Source organism: Bos grunniens, chromosome 8 (genome assembly GCF_055505025.1).
Source record: "Bos grunniens cultivar Pamir isolate PY7600 chromosome 8, Bosgru_T2T1.0, whole genome shotgun sequence".
Lineage (NCBI taxonomy): Eukaryota > Metazoa > Chordata > Mammalia > Artiodactyla > Bovidae > Bos > Bos grunniens.
The window spans coordinates 72,182,427-72,203,295 of NC_141172.1; the positions used below are offsets into that span (position 1 = coordinate 72,182,427).

The 20,869-nt window shown below is 42.3% G+C and overlaps 1 protein-coding gene across 3 annotated transcripts in view; it reads left to right on the top strand.

The window, feature by feature from the left end:
• DOCK5 (dedicator of cytokinesis 5) overlaps positions 1-20,869 on the top strand; it is a 280,689-nt gene that overhangs the window by 87,390 nt on the left and 172,430 nt on the right. For all 3 annotated transcript variants that reach the window (XR_015170066.1, XM_086416473.1, XM_086416474.1), the window contains exon 3: positions 18,804-18,844. Coding sequence is in view for 1 of the 3 variants with exons in the window: in XM_086416473.1 (XP_086272599.1) it covers positions 18,804-18,844 (41 nt within the window). In the remaining 2 variants the exon portion in view is untranslated. The remainder of the gene's footprint in view (positions 1-18,803; positions 18,845-20,869) is intronic.

Below are 20,869 nucleotides of genomic sequence, written 5' to 3' on the forward strand. Positions count from 1 at the left end.
TTATATGATTTCAGTGTAATTTGTAAAGACCTAGAGGAGAGCCCAAACAGTTGGGTTAGAACCGGAGGAAATGGGCAGTTCTGAAAAGATGAAATAAAAAGGAGCACTTGTGTGTATATCAGGAGGTTCTCAATATACCCATGCTATGTCTTCTGTGTGGAATGAGGCCAGTTTTGAAATGCACCTTAATCAAGAATCAATACTGTATGATATGAAAAAGAATAGAAATGGATTACGACTTGGGCTATACAACCTTTGAGTCTCATTTTTTGTAAAGCAGGCTTTTCTGAGTAAGCAGTATTATGACAGGTAGATAAAGTTACATGGTACTGGATTTTAGCTCCATAGCTGACAAACTTTCTAACAGAGGCGTAAAAAAGAAGAGAGTCCATTGGAAGAGTTTATTCCAAGAAGCAGCCTAATCAGTGTGTTTCTGGGAAGTGGAATTAAGAATCCTCCATTGGAAAAGGGAACCTTCCCACACTGTTGGTGGAAATGTAAATTGGTACAGCCACTATGGAAAAAAGTATGGAGGTTCCTCAACAAAAACAAAAATAGAGTTGCCATATGATCCAGTAATCCCATTCCTGGGCATGTATTGGGACAAAACTATAATTCAAAGAGATACTCACACCCCTGTGTTCATAGCAGCACTATTCACAGTATCCAAGCCATGGAAACAACCTAAATGTCCGTTGATAGATGCGTGGATAAAGAAGATGTGGTACACATATACAGTGGAATACTACTCAGCCAGAAAAAGGAGTGAAATAATGCCTTGCAGCAACTTGGATGGACCTGGAGATTATCGTATGAAATGAAGTCAGAAAGAGAAAGACAAATACCATAGAATATTGTTTATATGTGGAATTTAAAATACGACACAAATGAACCCAAGAAACAAACACAGACTCTCAAATACAGAGAACAGACTTGTGCTTGGAGGAGGAGGGGAGTTGGGGAGGAAGGATTGGGAGTTTGGAATTAGTGGATGCAAACTAGTGTGTACAGAAAGGATAAACAATATGGTCTTACTGTATACTGTAGGGAATTATATTTAATATCCTGTGATAAACTGTAATGGAAAAGAATATGAAAAAGAATATAGTGTATAGCTTTGTATAGCAGAAATGAATACAACATTGTAAATCAACCATTCTTCCCTAAAACTTAAAAAAAAAACTCTCCAGTGGACCATGCGATACAGTCAGGTCTTATCAAAGGCTTTCAGAGCTTCTGATTTGAAAATTTGTATCATCACCTCCTCCAGTCCTGTGAGTCAGCCTGGTAGTCTTGTCATCCCTTTATTGTTCCTTTTTTCTGTTCACTCCCTTCTCTACCTCAGTTCCTTCTCTGTTTGTTCAGTCATGCTAGTGACCATAAAACAAGTGAGAGAAAATCAAACTTGATTTAAAAAAATCAGTCCTTAACAGCATGTATAAAAGTTGACTGGGTATAAGCTGAAATAAGGCATTCGATGTATTTGTAAGTTTCGTTTACTTTCGTTACCCTGTTTGTCACAGTAATGGGAACTTCATTGTCATTCAGAATCCATAGCCCTACCAGGTTAGGAAAACAATCACCTTTCTCAAACGTGAATGGCAGTGTGCCCAACAGCTTGGATTTTACGACAAGGATTGCGTGCAAACATTTTGCCTCCAGCCTTGAACGCAAAATAGGCCCCGTGGTGTTTTGATGAGTGTGCCGGTCATTTCCCACATCTGTTTGACCTTCACCTTAAGGCCACCTGGTCAGCTACTACTCCTGGGGACACGTGTTCCCGAGATGTGTTTTTCCATAGATGTTTGGCAGTAGGAGGGTGTTTATAAGAAAAACTAATTAAAAAGTAGAGTTGGTGAAAAGTCTCATTTCAGGTTTCATCTTTTAATGTTTTTATTGGCATATAGTTGATTTCCAACGTTGTGTTAGTTTCTGCTGTACAGCAAAGTGAATCAGTTACCCATTGTTAATATTATGTATCCGTTCTTTTTTAGATTCCTTTCCCATACAGGTCATTACAGAATATTGAGTAGAGTTCCCTGTGCTATATAGTATGTCCTTATTAGTTATCTGTTTTATATATGCTGGTGTGTATATTGCAGTCCCAGTCTCTCAATTTATACCTCCCCTACCTCAGGTTTCATCTTTATTTAAAAGAGACTGCCTTCTCTTCTTTTTCCTTTTGAGATATATTCAAGCGTGCTTCTAAAATGCCATCTTGAAAATGTATGTTCTTGGCATATAGGAAAATGTAGGATCTTTTAGGATCAGGGTGAGGACCTTTTTCTTTTTAAAAATTTTTATTATGTTTTTGGCTATGCTGGATCTTCGTTGCTGCTAGGGGTTTTTTTAAGTTGTGGCAAGCAGGGGCTACTCTCATTGTGGTGCTCAGGCTTCCCACTGTGGTGGCTTCTCTTGGTGTGAAGCACTGGCTTTCTAGGGTATTTGAGCTTCAGTGGTTGCAGTTCCCGGGCTCTAGAGCACAGGCTCAGTAGTTGTGGTGCTCGGGCTTAATTGCTTTGCATCATGTGGGACCTCCTGGATCAGGAATCAACCCCGTGTTTTCTGCGTTGTTAGGTGATAGATTCTCTACCACTGAGCCACCAGGGAAGCCCCAGAACCCTTTCTGAGTGGAGCCTTCTTTGGGTTACTTCATCCTGAGCTGGTACTTGGTGTTGGCCCATTTGGGCAGCTACTGCTGCTGCTGCTGCTAAGTCGCTTCAGTTGTGTCCGACTCTGTGCGACCCCATAGACGGCAGCCCACCAGGCTCCCTCGTCCCTGGGATTCTTCAGGCAAGAACACTGGAGTGGGTTGCCATTTCCTTCTCCAAGGTGTGAAAGTGAAAAGTGAAAATGAAGTCGCTCAGTCGTGTCTGACTCCTAGCGACCCCATGGACTGCAGCCTACCAGGCTCCTCTGCCCATGAGATTTTCCAGGCAAGAGTACTGGAGTGGGTTGCCATTGCCTTCTCTGTGGGCAGCTACCTATGTACTGAAACAGGCAAGCTCAGCCTGAAAGCAGAAGTGTATTGGGAATGTTCTGGAGGAGGGTTCTTGGGAGCTTCTGGTTTTCTCCAGGGGATCTTGGTGGCATCTAGGGGTCGAGAAGGAGGCCAAGTGATGAATAGGTTCTTTACATCTCAGGCACACGCATTCACACTTCTGATTGTAACTTTTATCAAAAAATGCCTTCGGTATCTCATCCCCCATTGCAACATACAGCACGTCCGACCATTGTGGGTCTGGGTAAGACTTTGTGAAGTATTCATGGGAAGAAAAAGGCCTAGAGGAAAGTTCAAAATTGATTGAGGGCAAACTGGCATTAGGTAGTTCTCTTGCTTGTATCTGGAGGGAGAAGTAAATAGATGTTTCTGCTTTGCTTATGGTATTGTGAGTAATTTATGACCTTTAAAAGCATGTAAGGAGGCTTAAGCATCATAAATTTTAACTCTCTGCTAAAGCCACCCCCATTTTATTCAACCCATGGAAGCAAATCATGCCATAGAAAGGGATGTTACAGCACAAAACAGAGAGAGACTCACAGACTTAGAAAACAGACTTATGGCTGCTGGGGGGAAGGGATAGTTAGGGAGTTTGCGACAAACATGTACACACTGCTTTATTTAAAATAGAAAACCAACAAGAACCTACTGTACAGCACAGGGAACTCTGCTCAATGTTATGTGACAGCCTGGATGGGAGGGGAGTTCGGGGGAGAATAGATTCATGTATATGTATCCCTTTGCTGTTCACCTGAAACTATCACAACAAAGTTAATCGGCTACACCCCAATGCAAAATAAAAAGTTTAAAAAAATAGAAGTGTTATAAGAGTGGAAACCCCAGTACCTATAAAACTTATGTGCCCCAAAGTAGTATTAACTGTACCTAGCAATAGCAGGAGAACATCAGTTCTTTTCCTGGCCTCCTCCATGTATAACTCAGGCTACAAATAGGGATGGACAAGGCAAGACAGAATAATCTTGTTACAGATTATTCATCTAACCCTTATATTCTGTATAGGCATCCTCAATGATTATCTTTTGAACAGGAATATTAAATGTGTGTGCATTTATCTTTGACAATAGAAGTAGATTTTATTTTCTTTTAACTGGGGTATAGTTGCTTTACAATGTTGTGTTAGTCTCTGCTGTACAACAAAGTGAATCAGCTGTATGTACACTTATATCCTCTTGCTCGTGAGCCTCCTCACCCCCCATCCCACCCCTGTAGATCGTCACAGAGTGGGGAGCTGAGCGCCCTCTGCTATACAGCAGCCTTCCACTAGCTATCCAGTTTACACATGGTAGTATATATATGTCAGTGCTACTGTCCAATCCATCCCCACCACCCACCATGTCCCTCCACCTGCGTGTCTATTCCTGCGCTGCAGATCGATCTGTATCATTTTTCTAGACTCCACATATGTGTGTTAATATATGGTATTTGTTTTTGTCTTTCTGACTTACTTCACTATGTATGACAGACTCTAGGTCCATCCACATCTCTACAAAGCATCCAATTTCGTTCCTTTTTATGGCTGAGTAATATGGCTTAGGCAGTAAAGAATCCATCTGCAATGCAGGAGACCTGTGTTCTACCCCTGGGTTGAGAAGATTCTCTGGATAAGGGAATGGCTACCCACTCCAGTATTCTTGCCTGGAGAATTCCATGGACAGAGGAGCCTAGCGGGATCAGTCTTTGGGGTCACAAAAGAGTTGAACACAATTGAGTGACTAACACTTTCACGTTTCAGTATTGCCAAATAGATTTTAAAATAGCTATACTATACCTAGCAATTTAGTTCATCTTCTAAGTGGCAGAAGCAATGAACACTAAATTCCCGGCTTTGAATGCTTGTATAGTTTTCACCATGCAGGACTAAGTATCTGTTACTATCATTGGAATTAAAGGATATGGGTCGGGGAGACTTTTTCTTCTTTACATGTCTTCCTGGCAGATTCACTGCCCGCTGAGTGTTCAGCCAGGTCTTAGAGTCACCCATTCTGGTGACCTTTGAGTTCCTTTGCGGCTATATTCAGTCTCTGCTCAGGCCCTGGGTATTCAGCACCACGTTGTCTGGTTATTCTAGGCACTTGTCATATGGTTTTTCTATCACCCAAGTTGTTTCTTCTGCTTTTTCTTGTTCTTTCCCTTAAGTTATGTTTTCTTTCTTTTCTTGGAGGAGGCAATTATTGTGTTGGAAAACAGAAGTATATATTCTTATCAGCCCTCAGGGTGAAGCTTCCTCCAGCATGATTCCAACATCTATATTGTTGCTGATAAGTGCTCAGTCCTGTTCGACTCTTTCCAACCCCATGGACCATAGCCCGCCAGGCTCCTCTGTCCATGGGATTCCCCAGGCAAGAACACTGGAGTGAGTTGCCATTTTCTTCTCTAGGGGACCTTCTTAACTCAGGGATCAGTTGCCAGTAATTTAATAATTTAGAGAGGTTCTGCTCCTTGTTCTAGGGAGCACAGACACATGCCTCAGAAATCAAATGAATGAGAATCCCATATAGAGTCCCCTGCAGTCATTAGCATAGGAAGCAGATAGTGGCCCTAAGTGAAGAAGTGAATCCCTCTATTATGTCCTTGGGTCCTCACTGCTCCAGCTTTGGCGTTTTCCCTTCCTCTACGTGCCAGACATTGAGTGAAGGGCTTTTGTACACTGCATCTCAGTTCTAACAATCCTAGGAGATCAGAGTTACCGATGCCTGTTCAATAAATGTGAATATCGAGACATTGAAGACATTGACAAAGCTGTGAAATGGCAGAGGTCTCATTCCCACCAGGGGCCCCTGGAATCCAAAGAGCATTCTTTCCATGTTCCAAGGCCTTTGGGGAAACAGCATTTCTGTTTTGAACATAAAGTACAATTTTCCACAGAGGGTGAGGTTCTTTTGCTGTTTGAATGACTGTCAGATGAGTTGCCTGCCACTCCAAATGTATCAGGGTGAGCTCTTTCTGCACTTCTCTCCCTCCGTGGCTCTTCCACACAAACTTGTCCCTCTGGCCGATGGTCTCCTGCTTGCCCCCCAAGCTCGGTGTGTGCTTGGACCCACTTCACCCTCGGTGCAGGGTGCTCATCAGCCTCCACACCCCTCCTCCCCACCTGTTTTCAGCAGCTGGCTTCCTCCAAGTGGGTAGGCATACCTGTTCTTCAGGAGCCTAGCAGAATTGTCTCCCCCTACATCCAGAGAGATCGGTCCCCCTCCTGCAGCCCACACTCTCTGGGGAAGAATGACTGAGGTGGTGGGCAGTCGTAACTGACAGTGTGTCCAAGCCCCTCAGGTGTGGTAGGTGGATCAGGAAGGACCAGCAAGCAGAGAGGTCTCTGCAGGGGTCTCTGACACCTACCAGCCTGTGGCAGTCTCTCCCTCCCTGTGTGTCTGAGGATGTATGGCTCAGGTCCTGGGTTGTGTCCTCCCGCCTGAGTTAGTGAAGAGGGCACATGGGTCAGATTCAGCCATCTTTGGCTCTGACACTCTGGGAGCGTCCCACGTGGTTTGTATTTCAGCTTTTCTGATGTTTTGCCACCAGGACTTTAGAAAAAATTATTATGGTTGCACTAGGTCTTCACTGCTGCTCACCAGTTTTCTCTAGTTGCGGCGAGCAGAGGCAACTCTGTTGCGGTGCCTGGGTTTCTCATTGCAGTGGTTTCTCATAGAGCACAGTCCCAGCAGTTGTGGCTCATGGGCTTAGTTGTTCTGTGGCTTGTGCGATCTCCCCTGACCAGGGATTGAACCTGTGTCCCCTGCATTGGCAGGTGCCTTCTTAATCACTGGACTGCCAGGGACGTCACACCAGGACTCGATGTTGTCACCGGTCTTGGGTTCCAACTCTGCACTGTCGGTCTCTTCTCACCCTTGGTAGTGTCTTTTCAGCCCTGGCTCTCTGGGTCCACAACATTGTAGGCTTGCTTGTTCATTTTTAGGAGGCATTCCGTTGAGGAATTTAGAGCAGGTTTCTAGGAGATCAGGCTGAAGGGATCCTAGATTCAGCACTGGGTCACACTGGAGGGCTTTCCTCACATCACCCGACTTGTCCTCTGTGCGAAGGCTCACGTGTTTCCAGTCCCTCTGCCCGGGATCAGGTTCCTGCCTTGCTGGAGCCTCTGGCCCCCTTCAGAAATGAAGGCAGCCTTCATCTCTTACCTCTCATCCCAGTGTCCTCAGGTGGAGTGGCAGTTTCATTGAAAAAGCAGTCTGCACCGAAATTCCAGAATTCTTTCCATTGACAGATGGATGGACCTGGATAAGGAAGGTGTCGTGTTCATATACAGTGGACTATTACTCAGCCATAAAAGGGACGAAATTGTGACATTTGCAGAGATGTGGGTGGACTTAGAGTCTGTCATACAGAATGAAGTAAGTTAGAGAAAAGTATCATATATTAACATGTTTATATATGGAATCTAGAAAAATGGTCCTGATGAACCTATTTGTAGGGAAGGAATAGAGACATGGACACGGGGCCTGGGGGGAGGGTGGGACGAACTGGGAGAGTAACACTGACATATACACACTCCCATGTGTAAAATAGCTAGCTAGAGGGAATCTGCCGTCTAGCACAGGGAGCTTAGCTCAGTGCTCTGTGATAACCTAGGGGGATGTAGTGAGGGGTGGGGTGGGAGGGAGGCTCAAGAGGGAGAGGATATATGTATACACATAGCTGATTCATGTTATACAGCATAAACTGACACAACATTGTAAAGCAGTTATTCTCCAGTTAAAAAAAAAGAAAAAGTCTGCACTGAAATTCCAGAAATCCTGGTTAACTAGACATGCAAGTTAATTATGACTTCATCCTCACTTGTCTCCTTCTGTTCTACTAGCAATTACATTAGAAATTCTTCCAGATCAGGAGTGGGTGTTATTGGAGTCCCAAACTCCTAAATCAGCATCTCCCACCCCCAGAACCTAGCATTGTTCCTTGTAAAAGCAGGCCTTCTTCAATATATCCCATTTGATGAAATTATTCCTCATTCACAAACCTGTATTCCTTTCTCTCCCATTTTGCAAATATCGGTGCTGATGATAACAAAATCAATCTAAGAGAAAGTTCCAGCAAGTTCATTGCTACTACAGAGGAAACTGCATGTGGCATCCGTTTATTTCAGCTTGCTTAAACTGGTTGGGTAAGTTAGAGAAAATTCCACCACAGAAGAGTGGAATTAGTGCCAGGAGCCAGAGGGACAAACAACTGTCAGGATTACTTTGCTTTAGAAAACAAAGAAAAGGCCACATCAAGCATATTGAAAGGGAATGGGCAAACCAAAGTCAAGAGGTTGATCAGACTGGAGGAGATCTTTTCCCTTCCTCTCACTGAGCTTCAGAATCGCAGAGAGAGTCCCCAGTTTTGCAGGAGAAATTTGTGTATGTCACCTCTGGTTTGTCGGCTGTAACTTGAATCTGCTCCTCCTGTGGGTCCACCGCCTGGACCAGATCCTTCCATCTGTCTGAGGAGGTGTGTGCTGTTGGAAAAAAGTCATGTCATCACCATGTCTTGTGGGCAACCAGAGCAAACCTCTCTTAGCTGTGGGGTTGGATTTTACGAGCGGAGGAGAAAGGAATGTTTTGGGGGAAGGATGTTTGAGAGATCAGAGCCTTCCTACCTTGAAATGAATAGTTGACCAATGGGAGTCTGGCAGAGCTGGTGAGTACAGAACCAGGATGGAGACCTAGGCTTTTGGGTTTCAATGAGTCTCATAAGAAGTGGTGTCTCTTCTGTCCCTGGCCTCCCAGGCAGGTGCTTGGGCCCCACCCTGCTCTGCCACTGGCTATGGGATCTTGGAGAGAAGAGAAGGATGTCTCAGACCTTGCAGTCAGTCTTGGCCCAGAGGAGCAGATTTTAGGGGGTCCTCCATCAGTCTGTTCTGTCCGTGGCCATTAGCTCTAGGAGTTCTCTTTCTCATTAATATATTCATCCAAAATGTATTGAGTGTTTGCTGTGTGCCAGATACCACAAAGACACGACTCTTTCTTGTTCATTCAAGAAGCAAAAGCCGGAAACCGCCATCTTTCTTTTCTGCTAACTTGCTGTGCTTGTGTCTTTGGGGTTTATATTGAGAGGATTCTGTGGCCAAGCTGCCCCCCACCACCACCAGGAGCAGTGAGGGGGCAGTGAGCTATGAAGTATGCCCTAGGAAGCCCATGTTCAGATCCTCATCTTAGCTAGCAAGTCACTGCTTGACTCTGGACAACCTTTTCAGTTCCTTGCCTGTTGTTTCCTCTTTTTCGAGGTGAGGGTGTTAAATTTCTGTGAACTCAGTTCTTTGGAGCGCAGGCTTCTAGCAGTTACTGCACATGCCTGACTCAAAGGCACAAAATCGAGCTCAGATTATTAACATGGATGACCGATCGTCTCACAAAACGATACTAAAGAATAGAATTGCCTCTGACTGTCTTTGCATCCTTTTGCTATCTGCCTTTGAACTTAGTTTCAAAAGCCCCACTGAGATGGTCCTTGCATTCAGAAAGTGGACTTCCTGAACCCCAGTGGCTCTGTGCTGCCTTCAGACAAAGATGTAGCAACGAAGTCCAGTAGAGGTTTGCCCCCCTTCCCAGCTTCCCTCTAGGAAGGGACCTCAGGCTTGTCCTGAGGGACACTCACTGGGAATGTGAGAATAGGCTGTGGCCATGGAAACCTGACAGGCTCACCTGGCCCGCAGGGAATGGAACCTTCGACCTTGGCCTAATTAACTCTGCTTCAGCCAGCGAGCTACCAGGCCGGTGACACATACAAAAACCAACAGGATTTAGCCCTGGCTCTTCCTCCATCAGGACGGCCTAGCTGTGTAAGGCACAGACCTGCCTTCAGGTTCCAGAGTCCTCTGAAGGTGTGGTTCTGAATCCCACTCCTGACCAGCCAGGCTTTGGGCTTCCCTGGTGGCTCAGCAGAAAAGAATCTGCCTGCAATGCGGGAGACATGGGTTTGATCCCTGGGTTGGGAAGATCCCCTAGAGAAGGGAATGGCAACCCACTCCAGAATTCTTGCCTGGAGAATCCTACAGACAGAGGAGCCTGGCTGGCTACACTGCCCAGAGAAGGTGCATAGAAACCATGGTTCCCTATCTCTTTCTTGCCTTTAATTCCTGGGAAGGTCAAAAATTATGATTGTACAACAGTGCGAATGTACTTAATGCCAATGAACTGTGTACTTTCAAATAGTTAAAGTGTTAAAATTCATGTTATGTATATTTTACCACAATAAGAATAATTTACTGATGGAGCAGAGAGGAAACAGATTTATTCTGGGACTGCAAAATGAGAGATTTTACAGAATGCTTCATGCCTTACACATGTAAATGATGGTTTTATGGTTCAAAAAAAATCTTCCGAGTCAGTAAATGCCTTCAGCATATTCATAACCCTGCCTTTGTGTGCCAAGTGTCTTCAAGCATTACCATTAAAGGCCCTTTTGTATTTCATTATTTGTTTACAGTCTATTTCCTTCCTCCTTGAAGACAGTGTCTGGCATGCTAGGGTTGAATAAGTGTTTTATGTATAATAAATGAATGACCACATTAGCAATGTGAATCCTCAGCAGAGAGAACTTTCTGTCCACGCATGCTAAAGTAACCCATCTCCACTTGTCACTTTTTTTTTGTTTAAATTGAAGTATAGTTGATTTACAGTGTTGTGTTAGCTTCAAGTGTACAGCAGTAATTCAGTTAAAAAAACATATACATGTATATTTGTTTTTCACATTCTTTTCCATCTTTAGGTTATTATAAAATATTGAATATAGTCCCCTGTGCTAGACAGTAGGTCCTTGTTTGTTATCTATTTTACGTGTAGTAGTGTGTAATGTTAATCCCTAACTCCTACTGATTTATCCCTCCTTCCTACCTTTCCCCTTTGGTAAACATAAATTTGTGAGTCTGTTTCTGTTTTTGTAAATAAGTTCATTTGCATCCTTTTTTAGACTCCACATGTATATTTGGGATTTCCTGGTGACTCAGACCATAAAGAATCTACCCGCAGTGCTAGAGACCCAGGTTTGATCCCTGGGTCAGGAAGATCCCCTGGAGAAGGGAATGGCTACCCACTCCAGTATTCTTGCCTGGAGAATCCTGTGGGCAGAGGAGCCTGGCAGGCTACAGTCTATGGTGTTGCAAAGAGTCAGACGCAGTTGATCGACTAATACCATTTTTAAGTAATGTCATATATTTATCTTTCTCTGACTTACTTCACTTAGTATGATCTCTGGGTCTGCCCATGTTGCTACAAGTGGCTTTATTTCATTCTTTATTATGGCTGAGTAATATTCCACTGTGTATATAAACCACATCATCTTTATCCATTCTTTTGTTGATAGACACTTAGGTTGCTTCTGTGTCTTGGCTGTTCTGAGTAGTGCGGCAGTGAATGTGAGGGTGCATTGTCACTCTTTCCCTAATAACTTTTAGCCCTTAATGAAATGACTCTTTTCATATCCCTGTGTGTTCACGTTTGTTTTTCTCTTCCCATTAAAAAATGAGACCAAGTATGACAAGGATGTTATAGGTCTTGCTCTCCTAAGCATCTTTTTGTTGAATGAGTAAATGAATCTCCAGACTGGGATTGAATTTTTGGAAATAGCAATACTCGTTCAGAATCAGTTTTGGAGCCCCAAACAAGAAAGAAGAACAATGTCATTGGAGAGACACAATACAAAGTAAAAACAATCGAGAAATTGGAGTAAAAATTCTGATTTTTCACACGTGGCTGAAACTGGTTTCAAGGTACCTTCCAACAAAAATATTCAGTAATACTTGAGCAATGCCTTTATTGTTGAATTCTGTGTCACTTTGAGGTGGATACTTCGTAATGTTCCTTTGATTAGTTCAGTTCAGTTGCTCAGTCATGTCCAACTCTGCAACCCCATGGACTGCAGCATGACAGGCTTCCCTGTCCATCACCAGCTCCTGGAGCTTGCTCAAACTCATGTCCATCGAGTTGGTGATGCCATCCAACCATCTCATCCTCTGTCATCCCCTTCTCCTCCTGCCTTCAATCTTTCCCAGCATCAGGGTCTTTTCCAAGGAGTCAGATCTTTGCATCAGGTTGCTAAAGTATTGGAGTTTCAGATTCAGTATCAGTCCTTCCAATGTGTATTCAGCACTGATTTCCTTTAGGATTGACTGGTTGGATCTCCTTGCAGTTCAAGGGACTCTCAAGAGTCTTTTTTTTTTTAATATAAATGTATTTATTTTAATTGGAGGCTAATTACTTTACAATATTCTATTGGTTTTGCCATACATCAACATGATCTCAAGAGCGTTCTGCAACACTACAGTTCAAAAGTTTCAATTCTTCAGTGCTTAGCTTTCTTTATAGTCCAACTCTCACATCCATACATGACTACTGGAAAGCCATAGCTTTGACTAGACGGACCTATGTCGGCAAAGTAATGTCTCTGCTTTTTAATATGCTGTCTAGGTTGGTCATAGCTTTTCTTCCAAGGAGCAAACATCTTTTAATTTCACGGGTGCAATCACCATTTGCAGTGATTTTGGAGCCCAGAAAAATAAAGTCTGTCACTGTTTCCCCATCTGTTTGCCATGAAGTGACAGGACCGGATGCCATGATCTTAGTTTTCTGAATGTTGAGTTTTAAGCCAACTTTTTCACTCTCCTCTTTTACTTTCATCAAGAGTCTCTAGTTCTTCTTTGCTTTCTGCCAAAAGGGTGGTGTCATCTGCATATCTGAGGTTATTGATATTTCTCCTGGCAATCTTGATTCCTGTTTGTGCTTCATCCAGCCCAGCATTTCTCATGATATTCTCTGCATAGAAGTTAAATAAGCAGGGTGACAATATACAGCCTTGACATACTGCTTTCCCAGTTTGGAACCAGTCCATTGTTCCATGTCCATTTCTAACTGTTGCTTCTTGACCTGCATACAGATTTCTCAGGAGGCAGGTAAGGTGGTCTGGTATTCCCATCTCTTGAAGAATTTTCCAGAGTTTGTTGTGATCCACACAGTCAAAGGCTTAGCCTTAGTCAATAAAGCAGAAGTAGATGTTTTTCTGGAACTCTCTTCCTTTTTCAATGATCCAACGGATGTTGGTAATTGGATTTCTGGTTCCTCTGCCTTTTCTAAATCCAATTTGAACATCTGGAAGTTCACGGTTCACACACTGTTGAAGCCTGGCTTGGAGAATTTTGAGCATTACTTTGCTAGTGTGTGAGATGAATGCAATTGTGCAGTAGTTTGGACATTCTTTGGCATTGCCTTTCTTTGGGATTGGAATGAAAACTGACCTTTTCCAGTCCTGTGGCCACTGATGAGTTTTCCAAATTTGCTGGCATGTTGAGTGCAGCACTTTGACAGCATCATCTTTCAGGATTTGAAATAGCTCAACTGGAATTCTTCACCTCCACTAGCTTTGTTCGTAGCTTTTTGTTCCTTTGATAAGTTTACATTTTTTAATGTTTTTTAGAAATTGCAGTGAAATGTATATACAGTGAAATACACTCATCTTAGGTACAATGCAAGGAATTTAAACAAATTGAGTGTACAACGTGTGTCTAATGCTCCAGTCAAGATACAGAGCCCTCCCTGTGCTCCAGAAAGTTCCATCACCTTCCTCTGTGCAATTCCCACTTTCAAAAAAAAACCAAAACTCTGCTAATTTAGGTCACCATGGACTGATTAGTCTTTCTGCCCTTCAGCTTTATGTAAATGGAACTATGCATGTCTGTTTCATTTAGTTTCTTTCATTCTGCATAATGCTTTTTAGGTTCACCCATGATGTGTATAGCTGTAGTTCATTTCATTTTATCATGTCCCATGTTGCTAATTATTTTCTGCCATGTGCTCTCCTTGAGTGCTTTTACCCAGCTCTGTCATCCTCTGAGATCATCATATATGTCATATTTTATATTAGAGTGTAATCTTTGTAATAACTCTTGTTCTCCACTCCACCATGGTATCTAAACTAGTGCTTAATAAATATTTATTGAATGGTTGTATGTAGAGTGGGTGAAGAGCTGAGTAAGGGACATGTCCTGTGGGAGCCAGAAAGTGGGCAGTGGCCAGAGATGCATTTGGACAGGTGAGGCAAAATGGAGCAGGTGATGATGGAATCTTGGCTGATGGAAATTATCTGAGAAACCAGCTTAAGTAAGTGACTTTGACAATGGAATTAGGGACTCTCTGATATTTGTAAATTGGAGGGGACAGTTTTATTCTGGATTGGGTCAGCCCCAGGAAAATAGAAATGACTCTTTTCCCAAACAGATCAACCTTTCGCATAGAATCACTTTTTTTTTTTTTTTGGCCGCACTGTGGCTTGTAGGATCTTAGTTCCCCGATCAGGGATTGAACCCAGGCCTCTTCAGTGAAAACGTGGAGTCCTAACCACTGTACTGCCCAGGAAGTCCCTGCATAGAATCACTTTTGAAGTTCCCCATGGTTTCCAGAAGCTTACTTTTTGAGATTGTCATTTCACCTAAAATAAAAGTGAGATTGTCATTTCACCTAATCCTCTGGACTTACCATCTCTCCACCATTCCCTTCATTTTTTAATTTAAGACAGCAACTGAGATTCCAGTGGGTTCACACGACTCATTGATTATGGCTGCTTGTTGATAACGCTTTCAATAGGCCAGTAGCATACTGTATTTAGCTGTAATTATCTTGCTTTAGGTGTTGGCATTAATTGGAAATTCATGTTCTTGCTTGTGTCACCACTGTGGTTTGCGACGTGCAAATGAGCAAATGTACTCTTGGACTATTACCATATCTCTTGGATTTATAAGCAGCCGAATTTATAAAATCCTCAGCATATATGATGAAAACTCCAGAAACAGACAGTGTTCTGCCAGTACCCAATGCCATGGAATGTGAGCGTTCACTTTGTAGAATTAAGCATGGTGACCTTGAGCCTTTAGAGGGAGTTGTACACATACCACAGTTGTAGAGAAGACTTTGTTGTTGTAGTTAAGTCACTAAGTTGTATCCGACTCTTTGCGATTGCATGGACTGTAGCCTGCCAGGCTCTTCTGTCCCTGGGATTGTTCAGGCAAGAATACTAGAGTGGGTTGCCATTTCCTAGAGAAGACTTAGGTTTAAAAGAACAAAAAAAAGTTTTCAAAAATGACAGGCTTCAGAAGCATAATTCTACGATGGATAGCTGTGCAAAAACACTGTTTACAAAAGTTTTGGTAAGTTCTCCTCCGAAAGTGAACCCAGTCTGTGGTAAAACATCTTGGGTTTATAGGACATAAAGAGATGAAAACCGCTTGGAAGAGACTCAAGTCTTGTTTCCATGTCTTGGCTATTGTAAGTATAGTCAATATCCTATAATAAACTATAATGGAAAGGAACACACATCAGATCAGATCGGATCAATCGCTCAGTCATGTCCGACTCTTTGCGACCCCATGAACTGCAGCACGCCAGGCCTCCCTGTCCATCACCAACTCCCGGAGTTCACTCAGACTCATGTCTATAGAGTTGGTGATGCCATCCAGCCATCTCATCCTCTCTCGTCCCCTTCTCCTCTTGCCCCCAATCCCTCCCAGCATCAGAGTCTTTTCCAATGAGTCAACTCTTCGCATGAGGTGGCCAAAGTACTGGAGTTTCAGCTTTAGCATCATTCCTTCCAAAGAAATCCCAGGGCTGATCTCCTTCAGAATGGACTGGTTGGATCTCCTTGCAGTCCAAGGGACTCTCAAGAGTCTTCTCCAACACCACAGTTCAAAAGCATCAATTCTTCGGTGCTCAGCCTTCTTCACAGTCCAACTCTCACATCCATACATGACCACAGGAAAAATCATAGCCTTGACTAGACGAACCTTTGTTGGCAAAGTAATGTCTCTGCTTTTGAATATGCTGTCTAGGTTGGTCATAACTTTCCTTCCAAGGAGTAAGCGTCTTTTAATTTCATGGCTGCAGTCACCATCTGCAGTGATTTTGAAGCCCTAAAAAATAAAGTCTGACACTGTTTCCCCATCTATTTCCCATGAAGTGATGGGGCTGGATGCCATGATCTTCCTTTTCTGAATGTTGAGCTTTAAGCCAACTTTTTCACTCTCCACTTTCACTTTCATCAAGAGGCTTTTGAGTTCCTCTTCACTTTCTGCCATAAGGGTGGTGTCATCTGCATATCTGAGGTTATTGATATTTCCCCTGGCAATCTTGATTCCAGCTTGTGTTTCTTCCAGTCAGCGTTTCTCATGAGGTACTCTGCATATAAGTTAAATAAACAGGGTGCCAATATACAGCCTTGACGAACTCCTTTTCCTATTTGGAACCAGTCTGTTGTTCCATGTCCAGTTCTAACTGTTGCTTCCTGACCTGCATACAGATTTCTCAAGAGGCAGATCAGGTGGTCTGGTATTCCCATCTCTTTCAGCATTTTCCACAGTTTATTGTGATCCACACAGTCAAAGGCTTTGGCATAGTCAATAAAGCAGAAATAGATGCTTTTCTGGAACTCTCTTGCTTTTTCCATGATCCAATGGATGTTGGCAATTTGATCTCTGGTTCCTCTGCCTTTTCTAAAACCAGCTTGAACATCAGGAAGTTCACGGTTCACATATTGCTGAAGCCTGGCTTGGAGAATTTTGAGCATTACTTTACTCACGTGTGAGATGAGTGCAGTTGTGAGGTAGTTTGAGCATTCTTTGGCATTGCCTTTCTTTGGGATTGGAATGAAAACTGACCTTTTCCAGTCCTGTGGCCACTGCTGAGTTTTCAAAATTTACTGGCATATTGAGTGCAGCACTTTCACAGCATCATCTTTCAGGATTTGGAATAGCTCAACTGGCATTCCATCACTTCTACTAGCTTTGTTCGTGGTGATGCTTTCTAAGGCCCACTGGACTTCACATTCCAGGATGTCTGGCTCTAGGTCAGTGATCACACCATTGTGATTATCTGGGTCGTGAAGATCTTTTTTGTACAGTTCTTCTGTGTATTCTTGCCATCTCTTCTTAATATCATCTGCTTCTGTTAGGTCCATACCATTTCTGTCCTTTATCGAGCCCATCTTTGCATGAAATGTTCCCTTGGTATCTCTAATTTTCTTGAAGAGATCTCTAGTCTTTCCCATTCTGTTGTTTTCCTCTATTTCTTTGCATTGATTGCTGAAGAAGGCTTTCTTATCTCTTCTTACTATTCTTTGGAACTCTGCATTCATGGAAAGAAACACACATATACATATACAAATGTATACATAACTACATCACTTTATTGTACACCAGAAGTTAACACATTATAAACCAACTACACTTAAAAAAATTTTTTTTTTAATTTCATGCATCTGCTAATAGAACTCTTCTATAATTTGTTCTATATAAAATCATCCAACACTGGACACAGACTATTTTGGATATATTAGGGAGCTGAATTTACCTTCTTGAAGCGTAGAGTTATTAATGTTTTCTCAAATTTTAAACTGTCAGCATTCAAAAGTGTTAAGGATTTTCCTATTTTTAACTGGTTAGAATGGGATATTATGCTGTGGACTGGTTATAGATTTGCATCAAAGCCCATGATTGACAAAAAAATATCTGAACAGGGAGCACCACTCCTAATTAAAGATAGCAGTCCATGGCATAATATCCTATGCTGTTTCTGACTTCACATAGTTTGATAATCTCTAGGTCCATCCATTGCTGCTTTATGGCTGAGTAGTATTCTGTTCTGTGTATGAACCACATTTTCCTCATCCATTCATTTGTCGATGGAGATTTAGGTTGTTTCCGTGTCTTGGCTATTGTAAGTAGTGCTGCTGTGAACATTGGAGTGCATGTGTATTTTCCAATTATAATTTTGTCCAGAAACAGTATGCTTGAAGTTTCCATTATAGCTTGCATGTGCTCACTGTGTGTTTATGGCTCCTTTATGCATCTGGCCTGCTGACAAGGTTTACTTAGGATAACCACCCTGATGCCTCATGGTTATAGGGAATGAGCAAAATTATTTCAGTGAATTACCTGTATTAGGTATTCAGTAAATATTCATTATCCAGTATCTATTTATGGATAGATTAAATTATATACTCCCTTTATAAGATAGAGGGTGGGAAAACATCCATAGGAATATGTGTACTGATTGGAATTTTTAAAAGAAAGTTAAAGACTTTACTTAAAGCCTTGTTAAGCAAACATATAAAATCTTTTTATGTAGAGGAGTATTGCAGCATTGCCAAGAATTGTTTAAAATGTTTTATTTGTTTCAGTTTGTTTTTAGGTATAAATATATGTAAGGTTTGATATATATATACACATAAGGTTTGCTACTCTGATTTAAAATTGTTCCAGAATATTGGTTCTTATCCTGGGGGAGAGGGGTGTGGGAGTGGGAGAGAAAGCAAGAAGGAGAGAATATATATAAATTACTTTAAAATATCTATTTTAGTAGTGTAAGGTAGCTCACAGAATGTATATAAATGGATGAAAGTTCATGTTCATTCATGCAAAAGCATTTTTTGAATGACTGGAAGGGATTAAGGTGTTAAGAGACTGAGCTGTCTTCCATCTTGTTATTTATTTATTTGGTCTTTTCTCCAAAGGAGAAGTGATGAAGCGTGGTTCTAAGTGAATTTTAAATCCTTTAATTATCAAGACAGTGCAGCTCTGAAATAAATCTAGATTTTTACTATATAATAAATGAAAACGTTCATGTTGTCTGCTAGAGGTATCCTGGATTCCATCTCCACATCCAAACCATGGGCTTTGCTGGTGGCTCAGATGGTAAAGAATCTGCCTGCAATGCAGGATACCCGGGTTATGAGGATGTATGTTGCTAATGTCTGTGTGTTGTCCCAGGTAATGTACTCAATTCTGTCTTCTCTTCTACCCTGACAGGTTGGTACAGAGGATACACCCTCCAAAATAAATCCAAAAAGGTATGGCTTATGGTTCAGTGTTCTCCTTGGAAATCTACTGTTTGCCAGTCTTGTGTTGTCTTATCTGATCCCATTATCTGCTGTCTGTGGGCCCAGTTTGCTTTCTCTTTGATGGCTGTTCTGTAGATTCAAAAGCAAAGTGTCTGACCTCACTGTTCAGGTAAAAGATTCCAAGTCCCATGGCTGTATTTCCCACCAGCCAACTCAAGGATAAAAGCTGGAGATGAATTTGACACCCCAGGTAGGGCCTCTGCAGGCTTTCTGATTGCTTGACCTGAGCGATGTGGTCATCTACGGATGTTGCTCTGTATCAGAGGAGGGGGGACGTCTCTGTTTATCCTTTAGTTCCAGTGCTGATATCCCAGAAGCACAGGGTCTCCCCATTTCCATGTGACTCTTTCCTTTTTTATAAAATGGAGAATCAGAGTAGTAAGTTTTTATTAGCGGGGCCACACCGTTGGCATGTGGGATCTTAGTTCCCTGACCAGGGGTCGACTCTGTGCCTCTTGCATTGGGAGTGCAGAGTCTTAACCACTGGACCACCAGAAAAGTCCTCAGAGTCCTAGTTTTCCAACTGTGAAACTCACACGAAATCAACAGAGTGGGTTAGAACCTACATCTTTTTACAACTCAAACTGAAAAATAGAAAGAAAATGGAATGCCATGGTAAGTCATGTTTCAGGAAACTTTTGTGTTAGGTGTATATTTTACAGTATTTTGTGTATTTTTAATTATGTTTTATGATAGTCATGCTGGGTTGCTGTCCCATCACGGGCAAAGAATTTGAAAAACACTGATGCTCATGGGTTCCTTTCCCCAGTGCCAGAGCTGCTAATAGTCAAGCTAAAGAAAACCTGTGAGTTAGGTTAATACCCTCTCGGTTTATTTCAGGTCAGGTCAGCACTTTTTCTGTGACACTGCAGACTGGCACCGCATAGCCTGTCAGCACTTTCTTTTGAAAAGAACAGTGTTGATGGGGCCGTGCAATTTCACAGTTAGCTCCCATCCAAAAGGGTGAAGAGGAGGGGCGAGAGGAACATTTCAGAACTGATCAAGAACTCAGTAGAAAGAGAAAACACAAACCCACAGGTTTTACTTGCCAAATACAGCACAAGACAAAAAAGAAGCTAGCACAGAAGTCTCAGAAAGGCTATGGGTGGGGAGATTGGGACTGGCACACACACACTGCTACATGTAAAACAGATAACGAATGAGAACCTACTGGAGAGCACAGGGAACTCTACTCAGTGCTCTGTAGTAGCCAGAACGGTAAGGAAATCCATAAAAGAGGGGATATGTGTAAACATATCGCTGGTTCACTCTGCTGTACATCAGAAACTAACACACCATTGTAAAGCAACGAAGCTCCAATAAAAATTAATTAAAAAAAGGTGTGGGCCCAGAAAAACACCTTTCTAGAAGGTATAGGCTGTTTAAAACCATGACGGTCCTAGTTAAGCTTTCTACATTGTTGATGCTCAAACAGCAGTCAGTATTCACACATGTGTATGTACGCACACACAGTTTATTAACTCTGACAATTTAATAATTTACCAAAATAAAGGAATGTTTGCTTTTAATGTGGTTATCCACTCCCACAGTTTTAGTCCTTTTATCCCTCCCTAAAATCCTGATGCTGAGTTTTTATACCCACAGTTAGATGCTTGTGCCTCTGACTCTTCATTTTCTACTTAAATGTAGTGAAAATAATGATAAATTATTTGATTAAAGGAGTAAACTCTTGCTGACTTTAGTTTCCCTGGGCCTTCATATAAGAACCCAGGACAGCAGATGTTCTGGTGTGAATGAGAGCATGTTAGGACTAGAGCAAAAGCCTTTCCTCTAGTACGCTTGTTAACAAGGGAACCTAGTTTACAGCCACTTCTGCTTCTTGGTTTTGGTTGAACCCTATCCATGTTTATTTTACTTACAGTTATGGAAGTGGTAGTTATTTTTCAGGCTTCCCTGTGGCTCAGTGATAAAGAATCCACCTGCCAATGCAGGAGGTGCAGGAGACGCGGGTTC